The following is a 16,924-nucleotide window of genomic DNA, read 5'->3' on the forward strand; positions in this document are numbered from 1 at the left end:
AGGTCAAATTATCCCAACTGTGCTTGTTGGGAGCTTTTTCGAGTTGGCCCATTGGTTCTTTTAATATGACTCTAGTAGTCTTTGGTGAAGCTTCCTTGTTCTCACATATGACAAGGTATTCCAAGCTCATCTCGTATGCTTCCTATTCCAAATCAACAATTTTCTCCAAAGAGCTCCTGTTTATTTATTAAAAAATGCTATTTCAGGAATATAATCTAGATTCCAGTGATACTCACTGCTGCTGAGTTGGTCATTGATTTGAATACTTTACCTGAGTTTATTCTAATATTTTCAATTTAAAATCAGTTTAAATTTTACCTAATCTCTTCTATATGACATCTCTGTATCTCTTCACCCCATCCCCAATCAAGCCTTGATTATCAAAGACATACAGGATGATAGAATTAGACTACCTCAAAAGTACTCATTAATTTATTTCACATTTCATAGACAGTAGTCTCATAATTACAATATCTATTCTAAAACAAAAATACAATTAATGAATATTTTAAAACTGTTTCCATATATTTTTTCCCATTGTTCCCTTTTATTTGTATACTAGTACTATACTCATATTAGCAGAGCAAATTGTTATTACATATTTTACTCTTCATTTTAATCCTCATGTAGTCATAGTATTATACATAATTATATCTTGAATGCTTCCCACCAGTTCTTATGTCAATGTGTTAGGGTCATTTTTGTAGTTCATTTTGGTTGTCCAAAGCATGTTTTTAGTAGTTTCTCACGAAAGGCTCATGGAAACAATATTACTCACATCTTATAATACTTACATTCTTACATCTTGATAACAGTTTTTTTTTTTTGTCACTTTAAACTTGATATAAAAAACTTGGCTCACATACTTTCTCTCTGGCTATTCTATGTATGTTACCCTAATTTCTCCTGAAATAAAGCATTACTGCAGAAAAGTCTGATGGTACTCTAATGTTCTCTCCTTTATAAATCACTTGTTCATTTTGAGCTAGATACCGATTTTTTACAAATTGAAAATCTTACGATTTTTCTGGAGTATTTCTTATTTTTGGTCATTCACGGTTGATATTTTCAGGTCATGTGTACTTTCAAGAGTTTCAAATCTTTTTATATTTCAAAAAGTTTAGTACTTGTTTTGTTCTATTGCTTTAGTTTTCTTCTTTTGAAACTCTTATAATGTAGATGTTGGACCTTCTCATCTTCAATTTGTTATTTTCTTTCAAATAACTTCTTTTTAATTTCTTAAAATTTCCTCTTCTTCACTTTCTCTTTATCTTAAGGCTTCATTCATTGTATATAATCAGTTCATTCCTTGTACTTCAATCTTCATTGTTTTCCTGACTTCTAGCACTTTATGAATGAATTTTTCTAAGTTTTATTTATGTTGCTATTCTAATCTGATGTAATTTTTAATGTTTTGATTCATTTTGCAACAGTATGCTACGGTTTGAGCTGCTTGTAGGCATGTCTTTATGTCAAGCTTTCACTGTCTATAGGAACAGTATTCTCCTTATTTTTTTTTCTTATAACTTTTGTAGGGAACTTGACTCTGATAATATTCTATTGCTCACTGTTATGCAAAATTAGTTTTCTTGAATAGTTCAGTGTTTCTCTTCTAACTTCAGAGCTGCTTCTTCTGCTGTTTTAATATAGTAATCAAATATGGCAGCTTTCTTTCTGGGATTTCCTAGCTCTGTTCCTTACTCTCCCCTGACACCATCAGAGATCCAATTTTGTCTGGATCTTTTTTTTCCTCTATCACTCTTGTCATTGGCCTGTTCAATACTGATCCCACTTTTGGATATTTTTCCTCAGTGTGGAGCTAAGAAGGTGTTCCCCTATTCCCAGAAACATTAGATGCCTTTTTACTAACTTTGGCTTCTTTCCCACAGGTGCTGATATCATGTGTTGACTAAATGTTTGTGCTCCCTCCGAATTCCTATGTGGAAGCCCTAACTCCCAATATGATGGTATTAGGAGATGGGGCCTTTGGAAGGCAATTAAGTTTAGCTGAGGTCATGAGGGTAGAACCTCAACGATGGAATTAGTGTTCTTATAAGAAGAAAAAGAGACCAAAGACCTTCTTCTTTCATGTGAGGACACAGTAAGAAGAAAGCCATCTGTGAACCAGGAAGAGGAACCACACACTGAATCTACTGTCACCTTGATCTTGGGATTCTCAGCCTCCAGAATTGTGAGAAATAAATATTTATTGTTTAAACCACCCAGTCTATGGTATTTTGTTATAGCAGCCCAACAGACTACGACATGATGCAAATCATGTGCCTACTGGTTTGTGTGCACCTGCTTTGATTTAGGGTTTGGGGATTACCTAGTTTTGTTGTAAATCTTATTTATTGATTTTTGCTTTTGCTATCTAGGTATTCTGTGTGGGAATTCGAGAATATTAAAAAACTATGTCAATGCCTGTCATCTTTCCAGAAGCCTCCTTAATTTTTCTTGTTGAATTTTGACACAGATTTAACACTTTTATTAGCCTTTTCAAAGAATAAAATTTTAGTTTTATTGATATTATTTATTGCTTTTTCTCTATTTGATTAATAATTACTTTTATCTTCATTATTTCTTTCCTTCTGCTCTTAGTCTTTTCTTGGTTGATATTTTTCTGCATATTTGAGTTAAAATACTTGAAAGATTAATGTCAGTCCACATTCTTTTACTAAATATGCATTTTAAGGCTACACTTTTTCCTCTAAAAATACCTTTAGCTACTTCTTACAAGTTTGATATGTATTATTTTCATTATTTTTCAGTTCAAGATACTTTTAATTTCTCTTGTGGTTTCTTCTATACTCTCTACATTATTCAAATGTGAAGATATCTTTTGTGGTTATTATGTGGTTTCTAATTTTATTACATTTTGGTCAAATAATATCTTCTTTAGGATATTGATTTGGTTTATATTAAAAATTCTTTTGTGGTACAGACAGTGCTCATGTTTTGTAAGTCATCCATGTGTTCTTGAATTACAATGTCTAATCACTAGTCATTGCTGAGGAATATATAAATTATCATCACAGGAAGCTGGTAAACTGTATATTTCAAATCCTTTAGATCCTTATTAATTTCCTTGGATCTTTGATAATGAACTGAGGTATTATATACATATTTTAAACTTAATCTTCAAGTTAATCTTCATTTTTTATGGATGAATAAACAAAAATTAGGTTGTCTAAGGTTACCCAGATAATAAATTGCAGAATTATGACTAGAACTCTGGATTGTACAGCTTCAGTGTCCAAATCTTTTCACTATATCACGATGTCTATGTAAAATGTCACTAGCTTAACAGTAAAAAAAGCATATTCCAAACTATATTGTAATAAAACATTGTCTGCTTGACTTGAAAGGTTTAGTTTACACATATAATAAGCTCTTACTTATCCCAAATCTTAATGTGAAATCTAAACTAGCCAACTTTTTCCTTTGTTCTATATATGCATAATTGATTTTCAGAATAACAACCCAGAACCATTAAAAGAGATCAATGAACTTTTCTAACCCATTCAAGCCAGTATGGTAATACGTATTTATATTTTACATTTACTGATTCCTTAAAATCAGAGATCCATCACACCTTTCAATTAACCAGAATAGTAATTCAATTTATTCATTCACTTGGGTATAGCCACAAACCTAGCAGAGAATATTAGATTCCTTTGAGGTGCTACCGTGCTTATACCTAAACAATCATAGTTTCACTCTAACATCATTCAAAATGAAGCCATTAATATTTATTTGAGAAAGAAAACCACAAATATAAGTATTCAATTAACTTTTTTGATTCGGAGTCGTTAACAATACATTTCTGTTTCTAACTGGGAAAAAGTTTAAGAGGCCCTGTTTTTCTTTTCTCATTTTGAAGACATTGATGGATTTATAATAATGGGAAAGTGCTTATAAAAACATATGGCCATGATGTGCAAAATTATGGTCTGATGAGCAAGGCTTGATGAATGTTATTTCTGCTGGAAAGGTGGAGTGTAATTATTGTAATGAGCCACTTTATTGAATATGTCTCCCACATAAAAAAAAAAAGTAATTGAAAATTAGCAATTACTTAAAATTATATAGGTTGACAGTGGTATCTCATTTGTCTTTATTTGAAGTTTTCATACACCTGTGAGCTGAAAATTAATCTCAAAGTACATATGACAGATCATGTGTATGGTAAGATATTTCTATAAAATAAACTTTGTATGGAATTGACATTATGTTTGGAAAGAAAGAATTTTAAAAATTGATTAGTGTCGGTGGCAGCAAGGTTAAAACAATCATATTAAAAATATAAATAAAGATGAATTCCATTATAACATCATGTTATGAAGCTTAAATATGTCTTAGAATGTGGATTTTGTGAAAAGAGAGTTTTAGATGATTTTAAGATATTTCAATATTATTAATTCTGAATCCTGAAAAACATCAGAAATAAAAGTTACAATATATAAAAATATGTACGTGTACATACACACACTTCAAATCTTCCTTTGGCCTCCAGGCCACCCCGTGCATGTTGATCCCTGCTCTGTGACACACCGTCTTATCTTTCTGCAAATTCCACTAGATCATAAACTATCTGATAAGGATGGTGTCTTTCTTGTCTACTGCATTTTCCTTCAATGTCTAGCACTGTACTTAGTTCTCGAAATAGATTTAAAGAAAGAAAAAGTTTCTTAATATTAAAAAATGACTCTCTTTGCTATGCTACATTTTTTCTTACGAAGTGAATCCTTGAAATAACAAATGTGAATCACATAAAAATTACCAAGGACACTGCTTATTTTGAAATGTATCAATTCATTTGATATATAGGAAAATGGTGTACAATTAGAAACTAAATGATTGGAAATTTAATTCGCTTGACTTTTTTGCACTTGACTTTAATGACAATGCTTTAGTTATTAAAGCTGTAGCTCAAATCTTCAACACCTTATATCAGCTAGACTAGTGTAATGAAACTGATGATGCAAAGGATGAGGGAAAAGCAACATCTTCAATTATTGAAAAAAAATTTGTTGTGTTTAATATACAGTACTTACTGGTAAGAAACTATAATATATGGTAGGTCAATTTAAATTACAGAAGTAAAAGATAAAATGACTTTATGGTTATAACATATAAACAGAAAAATAAATATTGAAAATCTGTAGAGATTTAAACAAAATGAGGGAATTTATGATTGTGGGAGAAAATGCCAGATGATTTTAACCGTACAGATGTTTGTGAATTCAAAATCTGTGCACTCTAATACAAAAGGGCAGTCCTTAGTCTCCAATTACGATTCATTCGTATTTGAACTTCAGGTCCAAATAAGAAGAATATCAGCAGCAGCAACTATAACACATTGAGACCGGCATAACACTTAGTGGAAAGTAAAACTTATAAGTAAAACTATACTCAAAAGAGAAGAACATTTAGAAAGTACAGCCAAATGTAGATTTCAAAGATAGGTTTGGCTGCAATCTCAGCTCTCTGATACTTGTTTTGGAGACAGTCCTGAAAACTCTTGATTAAAAGCCTTCTCTATTACCTGTAAAAGACGATTAATCCTAGACTGATTGACTTTTGGCCCTTAATACCTTAGGAATACAAACAAATTACATATCACCTCAAACTAAAAATGATGACAATTAAATATTCTGCAAGAAGAATCATAGAATCATAGAATCATAGAATCATAGACGAATCATAGAATCGGGAATCATAGAAGAATCATAGAATCGGGAATTCCTACTCTCCTGTTCGTTGGAAGGAGTGTTTTTTTCCCAAGACCCAGCACATTGCTTGCATATAAAGGTCCTCAATAAATGACCGTCGAATGAAAGAATGTGCACTCAAACACAGCTCTATTTTAATCTGAGCTCAAAAACGTACTGCAAAGATCAATAAAAATGAATTTTTTTCCCCATTTTTACTACTTATCTTTTTGTTTCCTCTCCATTACTGTGACTAAATGGTCAATCAATTATCCACGAATACGTTTTTATGCTAAAGGAGAAGTGCATAGGATTTTCATAGTTGGTCTGATGAATGCCACTTCTTCCCTCTCTGAGACAACAGTGCATCGTATCTTCACAATACAACCCCTGTTTAGGTGGCAATATCATGCAATCTCCCACTCTGCTCTTAGAGAAACATCTTTCACGGCATAGTAGAGATGCTAAGCTATTATTTTAGAAAATTCTTTCAGAAGAGTAAAAGCCTTAAAGATGAAAACAGGCTGTTCTCTTTTTGTAAGTGAGTAAATGTTCCTCCAAATTACAGATTAGGCTGAATAACTGCTGCTATGTGTGGAGTTACTGGAACAAATCATCAAACACTCTGTAATCACACAGAAAATTACCAAATGCTGTATGGCAATCAACAAAGCTTTGTGAAGAATAAATCTTTCCAGAACAATTTAATTTACTCCTTGAAAGTCTAAGACACTAGGTAGACAATGGGAGTAGTAGCTGGAATATTATTAAAATTCAGACTTGAAAAATAATCACTCATGGGAAATAAGGACAATAAATCAGTACTTAATATATTGTTTCAACTGGACTTTTACATCTGAAGGTTAATTTGTTTAAGTAAAAGTCATTTGTCTTGATTGATGAATGTAAGTCTATTTGCTGAGTCTGACTTCATGGTATGGCTTAATATCAGTAACCTTTCTTATCAAGTACTAGGTGCAGTAGTAGGCTTTTAACATATATTATATTATTTAATTATCATAACAAACCTTAAAAATAAGAATTAGCCCTATTTTATAGATGAAGATTGGCACCTATATCACTAAATCACTATTCTACTCTACTTCTCACAATCAGTTACATCAAGCTTATTACGCTTTTTGTGCCTTTTCACATGCCTCCTTCTCTGCCTGGAGAACCTTTCTCCTGAATTCCTCAATCTTCCTTCTCCTGTAAAGACTTAGATCCTCTCTCATGTTCCTATAATACTCTTTACTTTCATTCATTTACATGTGTTTCTCCCCAGTAGGCTATAGTTTATATCTTGCTCATTGTTGAATTTCTATAGCCCAGAATAGTGTCAGATGAATAACAGATACTTCTTAAATGTTTGTTGAATGACTGAGTGAATGCTAGAGACTAATAGAAATGAAAAGAGTAAATAAAACATAGGAATTACTTTGATCATTTTCCTCTTTGTTCTGCACATGCGTTAGCTATTAACTGTGAGGGCTGATTACTAAATTTGCTATATGCTTAGCAGAAAGTAGGCAGTTAAGAGAGCATTAAAGGGCATTTTGTCTTGTTAAAATGTCCACACTTAGAAAATGTCCCTGGGCTCAAGTATAAATAAAGTTTATCTATACTTTGGTTTATAGGATTAATACATAAAAAATACTAACATCTTTTCTTGGTCTAGTAATTGTATTGTGACTGTAGTGCCAACACAAACTCTTCTTGCCTCTGTAGTCTAGCTGGTAATGGCACATGGGGTTAAGTAGATGGATCAGGGTTTGAAGGTCATTGAAGAGCAGAATTTGTATTAGCTATGCAGACCAAATGTCTCCATGGAAGTTTTGGACAGGGCCACATTTCGAGGACCTTTTGGCATGGGTCAAATGTTTCAGTGTATGTTTTGCATAGGACCAGATGTCCGCTGTTCCCAAGAAAGAGAGCAGACATTGACCTATTGTTAGAGAAATATTCACTATTCTTTATAAATATGGGTTCTGATACTGTACTAGAAAGTGCAAGGACACAAGGGAGTGGCTGAGACAGCCCTCATCCCTTCATCTATCTCAGGCCGATAGAAATCTGTGTGGTTACTCATGTTCCCCACACCATTATAGGTTCTGACTCCAGAAATGACACACCAGCCACAATAGCAGGGCAGAAAGAAGAGAAAGCTCAGAACAGGGAATGCCCAGATCCAAGCATGGTAGAGACCTTGACTTTGATGAGATGATTCACTTCTGAGGATGGAGTGGGCTGCTTTTATTACCAGAATTACTAGAAAGCCACGTTCACGTCTCAGTCTCAGTTTATTAACAAGCACTTTACTTAAGAAACCTAGGGTTTAATTTCAATAATATGGAGAAAAAAATAGGTGAAAAACCATTGACTGACTTCCTTTTGCTTGAAAACAAGAAAAACTCCTCTCAAGATAGGTGGGTTTATCCTTCAATCAGGAAGAAAAGGGCAAATGTGGGAAAGTGAGAGGAGAAAGGAGTGTGAGAATTAGCTCTTGGGAACCCACCTTTCCTTTGGAGTCTGGAAGGGCAGCCTTTTTCTCTCAAGGATGAGCGGGGAAAACATCATTTTCTTTTTCCTTTAGGATCTGAGCAGACCACAACGATGGCTTAAAGATTTTACATTTTTGTTTGCTTGTTGTTTACTGAGAGAAGGACAGGTATTTTAAACCATGTGATAAAGGTAATCAAACAGGGCTATTTTTAAAAACATGGTTTCTCCAAAGCGAGGTTGCCATGGGAATTACTTATGATGGTTCAAAGCCAGGGTAATTACTCAGAGAAAATCTTGCCTAAAGTGCTCTCCTGTTTTCTGCGTTATTAGTCTCCCCTCCCCTAGCTTCTGTTGTCAGTTTTTTCCCCACTTAACGTGTGATCTTTAGGTTCCTACGGACTCAGTGTTTTTCCTGGCAAGAGAAAAGTGATTCCTTCTAGTGAAGTGCAGTTTCTCCTTACTGGTAATCATTAAAGGAAAAGTTTTATTTATAGTTCCTTTGCCATGTTATAAGAATCACTGATAAGCCAGCCTCTTGTTCTCTTTTTATTTCTTAGCACTCTGAGGAAAAAACAGCCTCAATTTGTATTCCCCGGTGCTGGAAGAATTTTTTTTCACGTAGAACACCTTGCTGTCCATTTGGCACTGACTGGCATGTCCAAAGACAGTTTGGATTGTAACAAAAATTTCCTGATAAATACGTTGTCAGAGGAGCTAATCTCTGTTCAAAATTTTTGTCGAGTGTTTATTTATTTTTCTTAAAGTGGCTTTAGGGTTTCTTAATAAAACTGAAAAAAGCTTGCCATATTAAAAAATACTAATACTAAACTGCTTTGTCTTTGATTTCTGCTTCCTTTAAATCCTCACCCCTGAAATTCATTATGTGAAATTCTCTGTTTTGGGTTTCCCTGCCCAATGGCACTCAACAAGGATAACAAATTCTGAGTATTTAAGAAGAATGTCAGGAACTGATGGCAGCTGAAGCAAAAACAGTGGATCCTGAAAGAAATTGTGAAGTCTACTTTTCTGGCAACTTAAAGTCAAAGCTTTAAGAGTGGATGGCAGCGTGAGAATGTCTCTTGCTCCTGCCATGATAGGGTAGTTGCTGCTTAGACAAAGAGCAAATATGGTCTCTGCATTACACCTTCCAAATTGGAGCATTTACCCAGATAATGAAGGCTGTAAGGGGATAAACAATATTATTCCAACATCTACATATGGGTCAAATAGGCTTACACGGAACGAAGGGCAATCTAACCATTATTGATAATTTTCCTTGTATAAGATCATGTGTTGTGTGTTTCAATCAACTGACATTGTAGATTAGGATTGCCTGCAGTCTTCAAACATTCTAGTCTTTTAGATGCTGAGTGGCTCGGATACCACCGAGGAGCAAGATATTGCTAGTTTGTTATATTTTAAGAGATTATGAGGGAGGCTAAAAGGTTAAATTACAGAATAAACTATAATAGTTATCTTATTCTCAGTTAAAAATAACTATTAAATGAGAAGACTTTTAAAGAGCCTCAAAATATAAGGACATTAAAGAAATCAGAAATGGCATTCTAAGTTCTCTGTCTGTAACCCAACACAGAAATGGCCTGGGGAGAAGTAATGGCAGGTGCACAAAAGAGGACATCAAATTCTCCAAATTCTCACCCCCAACCCTCCACATGTGCCAAGAATCTTTTAATTTTTTCCTCAACTATTTCAAAACACGCCGTTCAAAAATTTGAAAAACATCATCTTTCCTTTTAGAGAGAAAATAAATTTTTACAAGCTAAGATTTCAATTTTGTGTTTCCAGTGGGACTTAAAAAAGCGTGTTCTGGATTTGCCATTTGGGGCATAAATGATATCAGCTCTCCACATTGTTCTTGGAGTTAGCTGGAGTTAACCCACAGCCCAGCCTGGAGGTTCATTGCGCACCTCTGGCTTAAAGTCTTTTGAAGTAAATTTAAATAATAAACAATGTGTATTCCTGATATGCAAAATGCAGTTTCAGACTGACTGGATGAAACCAGGCCATTATTATCCTCTCACTTGACTATTGGCTGACATATGAACTTTTGTGTCCATGTCCTGTACACAGTATTGAGTGAAATGTAACTATGGAAAAGAAAGGTGACATGTTTAATAAAATAGTAAAAGAGTTAAAGTCTTTAAAGAGAGTTAAGAGTATACTGCACGTGCGTGCGTGTGCACACAGAAACACATTTCATGATTTTTCACTCAAAATTTAAAAGCGAAGGATGGTCTCAGTTGAAACTAAATTAGTGCCCTGGACGTTCAGGTGGAACAAATATCCAGAGCACAGAAGGAAAAAAGAGAAATGGCAATCATAAGGGAAAAGGAGGAGGAAAAAAAAGAGCAGATGGAGAAGTAATAATTGAACAAATAATAAGTGAAAAATTTCCTGTCAAATATGGACTGAAAAGACTTCTCAGTTTAGGTAGTTTGAATGATAAAAGACATACAATGTATATCCTGGTAACATTTCTGAACTAATTATTTTTCAAGTGGAAAAAAATGACATTGGCATCAGATTTGCCATCTATAAACTTGGAATCTATAAGACGGAGGAATGACATCTGTAGATGATTGAAAGAAAATAAATGAAAACTCTTGAACAAGAAGAGACATATCGCAAAGAAAATCATTATAATAATTGAGAACAAAATCAAACTATAGCAGAGAACAGAGGAATTGGTAGGGGAAGGTGATAAGGGAGAGAAATTCAATTTGAGAAGAAATAATGGAAATGAGGGAAGAGAGGAGAAAAGCAAAGATACTCTGAAAGTCTAATCCTTATGGGGTGGAGGGACAAGGAAGAGAAATGGAGAATGTTGGAGGATGAAAGAGTTGGTATTTTATTTTTACATGATGATAGAGAAATATGTATTTGATATAAGAAATAGTAAAAGGGCAGTAACAAATTAAAGGAATAAAAAATAAATTAAGGCTTCCAAAGAGAAATACTTGCAAGTAAATTAGATGTCTTTGCAAACTCTAATCTTTAATCTCTTTTACAAACTCTGTTATTGATCTTTCATTTTCTAACAGTGGAATATGAGAAAAAAAATTCCCTATCGACCTTTCGAATGATTAAGAAATAGGTAAATCAGAGAAGAATAAGATAATATACCTAGAGAAAATTCCTGCCACATACTAAGCACTCAATAAGTGGTAGTTATTTATTTTGACTGACTTTAGAGAAACTTGCTCTAGTTATTTTCTCTGGTGTAACAACTGAAATAAGCATGGTTTCCTGCAAAAGGCAACATACAAGTAGGCAATGGTTAAGCCTGGGGTGAACCTTAGAGATCAGAGTGCATCCTTCTGCAAAGAAAATGCAGGTTTGGAGAGGCTCTTGACCTATTTGAAGTCACACATCTGTTACATGGCAAGGCTCAAAAGCTCACTTGTAGAAATGCAAAATTCAAATTAGTAAATTTAAAAATCTTAGGTATAATGATTTCTTCCACAAAAAAAAAATTTTTTTCTTTATTCTCCTGAGACATTAGATTTCAGGACCCTACACAATTATATGTTTTTTTTTTAATCTCTAACACATACGCTTAAGAAAAATTTGGATATTTGAGGCAGTGATTCTTACTTTTTGGTCAATGTATTTGTTGTCTTCAATTGCAGACCGTTTAGAATGATCACATGATGAAGATGAGGCCGACGGAAGGCTTCTTAAAAGGCAGCAAGTGTCCTGCTGCTGGCGGTCAATAAACTGCTTCATGAAACTTTCCCTTTGCAAATGAAATATATGCACATCAAGCATTATTAATGAAATGGAGCAAGTGATAGCATTTTTCAATGACGCTTTTGCTTAAGCTACAGTTATCAAGCAGTGACAAAAGTTCATAGAAAACAAGACATGTCATACCAAGAGTGGTGTTTAGATTAATTACCAGAGTAATTAATTTAGAGAAAGATTCCTAAATTTTCAGTCATTACTGCTTAAAAAACGTAATATCCCTAACTTTTAAGCAATAATATTCAGTAATTCACATAATTCTTAATTCTCTCATGGTCATAAGATACTCCCCTCCTCCAAGACTTGAAAGAATTAATTCATCTCTCTGAACTTCCATTTATCTTAAAAATCTTTGAGAGATAATTTTGCATTTAAAGACTCAAAATAACTCAAAAGAAACTTACTTCATCTGATCTCTAAAGCATGGTGAGAATTCAAATAACTTCTTTTCAAATAACCACTAATCTTGAATCTAATTTACAGCTCCTTTATACTTCATATTTTCAGGTTTTAAATTTTACTTTTTAAAATCAGAAATGGAAATATACTTCCATTTGAATTTTAAATATTATTGTACCACATCCAGTCTAACACTTTTATAACTGCCGCATAGAATTGTTTTTAAAACTAGTTACATTAAAAAAATGTCATATTTCACATTATTCTGGTTCTATTTATAATTTTTGAGCTATAATTGGAAGGATTTCCTTTAATTTTTTAAAATAAATGTTTTAAAGCATCTTTTATGCAATCAATTAACTGGGGGGCAAAGTGATAAAAAATCAAATTGGCATGAGTGAGTAATGCCATGGTTCTTTTAAAAAATGTAAGACAAATTATATTGTAATCACATATGGCATTCTAAACAAATGCTGTTACAGTAGTACAGAAACCTGGCCAGTGGTGTTTCTCTATTGTCTTGAAAATAAAAGGTCCTCAGAGTCAATTTTATCCTTACCTGGTTGAGGGTCAGAGGTTGATATCTATCTGCCATCTCTGCAACCTTGAGCACCTTCACCAGTTACCTGAGAAGTTAAATACCTAGGAGCATCTCAGAGAGAAGCAGTGACAAGCAGGCTTCTTGCCTAGGCTAATACACTTGTCAAATGACACTGCTCTGAATATACTGCTTAAAGGGATCAATGATTTTTAAAACAGAGTAGAAATTTAGATAATAATTTAAAAATAGAAAAATACTAACATGAGTTTGAAAGAAGGGCTGGATCAGATTTAAGATGAATCTTTTACAGTGTATTTGAGATAAACAATTAAAGAAATACTTTAATACCTGATTTTAGGAACTGTAAAATCTGAAGGAAGCTTTGAGATTTTCACCATTTGTGGTCTGTTTGGAAATTTTTCAAAGATTCGAAGGCGTAAAGGGAGCTTTTCTTTGGTGTCTGCATTCGCTTCACTTTGCTTTAACTAAGAAAAAAACAGAAAGAAGAAGAAAAGGGGGTAACCTATAGTACTATAAGTCAGACGATTAGATTTTTTTAGAATCAAAGAAACAATGAGTTGTTACATGAATAAACAGTAGATGGCAGCAGAGAACTACCAAGTATACTTCTGTCACCTGCCATTTATTGCTCTGTGCACTCAAACTGAGCACTGGGAAAACAAAAACAAAACTAAACAAAAAAACTAAACCAGAAAAAAAAATTAGAAGAAAAATTTATGTTATTTTATTCCCGAGTATAAGCTCCTTTTCATACCAAACATTATTTTTTACTGTTGACTTATTTATTATGACTAACATATTTAAAAAATAAAATTTGTTTTTATAAATATGTGCCAGAATTAGAAATCAAATGAATAAAAAATAAATTAAAATCCTAAGTGGTAGTACTTTAAAAGAGGGAAAATGGCAAGAAAATTGGTCATTTACTCTAACAGATTAAAAAGAAAACCTCAAAATGGAAACAACACATTTGGTTCATAAAAGAAGAGTCTTCTATTTAGTTGTAAAGATGCTTGGGAATTATTACATTACATGCCATAAAACGTCTTTGCAAGAAATGACGTGAAAATGGTATGTATGTATGTATTCTTCCACAGGATGGTTTTTATATTCTACAAACCAGATTTCAGGGAAGCTGAGATTTAACATCACAAACTGGAATCCATGCTGACCTAAGGAAGCATGGTAAGGATAGATTTAGCTAGTGAATTCTGACCTGAAAAATGAGTTGTGGCTTCTATACTTTCTCACTCTCTTTTCCTTCCCCTCCTGGGGTTGACTTCTCTTTCAGTCTTTTCTTACTTTTCTTGAGCATTTACCTCCTCTCAGACCTCTCTACTGACCGGAATTAACCTCTCCATGTCCACTCCATCTCCTGTCCTGGCTCCGCAGACTGCGTCTTTGAGCACTGATCCTGTTCAATGAGTACATCTAATTCAGGCACAGCCTTTATGGTAGAGTTAGGGAAGCATGTTGCAAAAGCCAGCAGCTTCTCATTCCTTGCTGGGTATGCTTTTACTCTATAATTACAATTTATCTCGGGTTTGTGGAAAGATTATCATGAAAGGCTAAGAAATTTTTATAACAAGAAGATAAGCAGCAACTCTTTTCTTGTACCCAGATAGGGATATTCAAACCGACCAGAGAGAATATGGGCTGCATTTTGGGGGAACATCCAAATTTCAATACATTATATGGCTCAGTTGTTTAACTGGTTGTGAGCTTGTAGTAAGATTATATATCTCTTTTCTAGTTTGAAAAAGTATGCTTCTTTTCTTGTTCCACTACATAAACTGTTCTAACATTTTTTTTGTGTATAATATAAATATTTTACCTCAGCTACTTGTACATCTTATTTGATTTTGTGGCTCATCTTTGGTTCCTTGTCTTAGGTGGTAATCTCATTTAGGGAAGGGGCCACTACTGTTTATTGCCTTCCTCTCTCCCATAGTGGAACATCGAGTACAACATGTTCTCAATAATTTGATGGTTATGATGATGACAGTGATAAAGAATTAGCTCCCAAAGGCACAAAACAAAAATGGCTAGCATCTCCAGGAGATGCAGGCAATCAGAAAAATGACTTCATACATAACAAAGATATTCATGAAGAAGAGATTTATTTTCCAAAGTTCACTGACACAACTAGTAGAAAAGTATTTGTCAGAGTTAGTGAAGAATATAGAAAAACAACAACAACAAAACTGTTAATAAGTCAGACGAGAAAGAAAGACAATACAAGGCCAAAGACAACTGAGGAGATAAAGCAGAAGTAACATGTAGTTTGCTGACACATTTATTTATATGTATTTATAAATCAAATTCTATAGGCCAGGTTGGTTGTTAAGTTCTGGGGATAGAAAAATAAAACCAAGACATAGCATTTGCTCTCATGGAGCACACATTATAATGATAGATGGTTATAAACACACATAATGACAATAAGGTATAATAATTACTCTAGCCAAGACAGAAACAAAGTGCTGAGAGCACAAGGTGAGGAGCAAAGGAAGAAAGAAGAAAAAAATGAAAGTGCTACTTCTACTTCCAGAGACTCTTGGGCAGCAGAACTGCAACGCATGACTATGTCAGTCAGCGCTGGGGTTCTAGATGTACGGAGACTGGTATGTGTATTTTATGAGAATGAAATGTCTTCAAAGACGAGCAAATGGTATTGATATCAGGACATGTCACCAAAACAAAAGCACTCCTAAAAACCTCTCAGCTTGTCTATCCTTTCGATCCCCACCAGGCTTCCCTAGTCTCTGGGCTCCTCTACTCCCTCTCATGGTCTCCCCCATTTGGTTTGGCTCCTTTGAATCTGTTCTCCATTCTGCAGTCATAGTAATCTTCTCACTTTCTGGCTTAAACCCTTCAATGGTGTTCCATTGCTCTTAAACAAAACTCTTAATCCTTTGGCATTAATGCTCAATTTGGCTCCTCCCTATCTGTCCAGCCTCATCTGGCCCTATGCCTACAGCATGTTCCAGTCATGTCATCTTCTTCCTGTTCCTCATCATTGTCTGGGCCCTCTGCCTCGGAGCCTTTGGACACGCTGGCCACTCCGTTGGGGGCTCCTCTCTTCCCCTTTCTCTCTTATTCTTCATTAACTTCCACTTGTTCTCCTGATTTCAGTTCCACTAGCAATTCCTCAGAGAAACTTTCTGGAACCAACAAGGTCTTCCTCTAACAAGTTAGCTCATAGCATATTGAGTTGGACCATATGAAATTGCTGTTTGTGTAGGTCAAAGCAGTCAAAAATAGGCAACTTTTTATGGTTCACTTTAATACATATTGTATTAGGTTCCTAGGATTGCTATAATAAATTATTACAAGACTGGTATCTTAACATAACAGAAATCTATTCTCTCAGTGTTCTGGAGGCTAGAAGTCCTAAATCAAAGTACCAGAAGGGCCATGCTCTCTCTGAAGGCTCTCAGGAAGAATCTTTCCTTAACTTTTCCAAGCTTCTCAGCAATCCTTGGTGTTCCTTGGCTAGTACCTGCATTACTCCGATATCTGCCTTTGTCATCACAATGCCTTCTTGCCTGTGTGTTTCTATCTTTCTATCTGAATCTCTTTCTTTTCTCTTACAAAAATACCAGTCATTGAAATTAGGGCCCATCCTAAACCAGTATGATTTTAACTGATTACATCTGTAAAAATGTGATTTCCAAATAAAGTCCCATTCTGATGTTCTGGGTGGACATGGATTTGGGGGTTGGAGGGACACTATTAAATTCATTACATTAAAGCAATATTTGAAATTATAGCACGTGACTACTTGACACTATCTCTGTTCCCTGAGACTGTAAACTTTAGGAAGACGAAGATGGTATGGGTTTTTTTCATCATTTTATATCCAGGGTCTGCCATAATATTTGACACAAAGTAAGCTAAACAATTATTTGTTGAATAAATAATTATACTGATCAGGTAGCAGAACTAAACTCTCCAGCAGATAACTGGGAAATTAAAAAAA

The 16,924-nt window shown here is 34.2% G+C and overlaps 1 protein-coding gene across 3 annotated transcripts in view; it reads right to left on the minus strand.

Moving 5' to 3' along the window:
* The window catches only part of NALCN (sodium leak channel, non-selective), a 277,480-nt gene that overhangs the window by 66,473 nt on the left and 194,083 nt on the right, over positions 1 to 16,924 (minus strand). For all 3 annotated transcript variants that reach the window (XM_039849049.1, XM_039849048.1, XM_039849051.1), the window contains 2 exons: positions 13,270 to 13,406; positions 11,832 to 11,973 (listed from right to left, as the gene is read on the minus strand). In XM_039849049.1, the coding sequence (XP_039704983.1) occupies positions 11,832 to 11,973; positions 13,270 to 13,406 (279 nt within the window). The remainder of the gene's footprint in view (positions 1 to 11,831; positions 11,974 to 13,269; positions 13,407 to 16,924) is intronic.

The sequence above is a fragment of the Pteropus medius genome, unplaced genomic scaffold (assembly GCF_902729225.1).
Source record: "Pteropus medius unplaced genomic scaffold, Ma_sr-lr_union100, whole genome shotgun sequence".
Lineage (NCBI taxonomy): Eukaryota > Metazoa > Chordata > Mammalia > Chiroptera > Pteropodidae > Pteropus > Pteropus medius.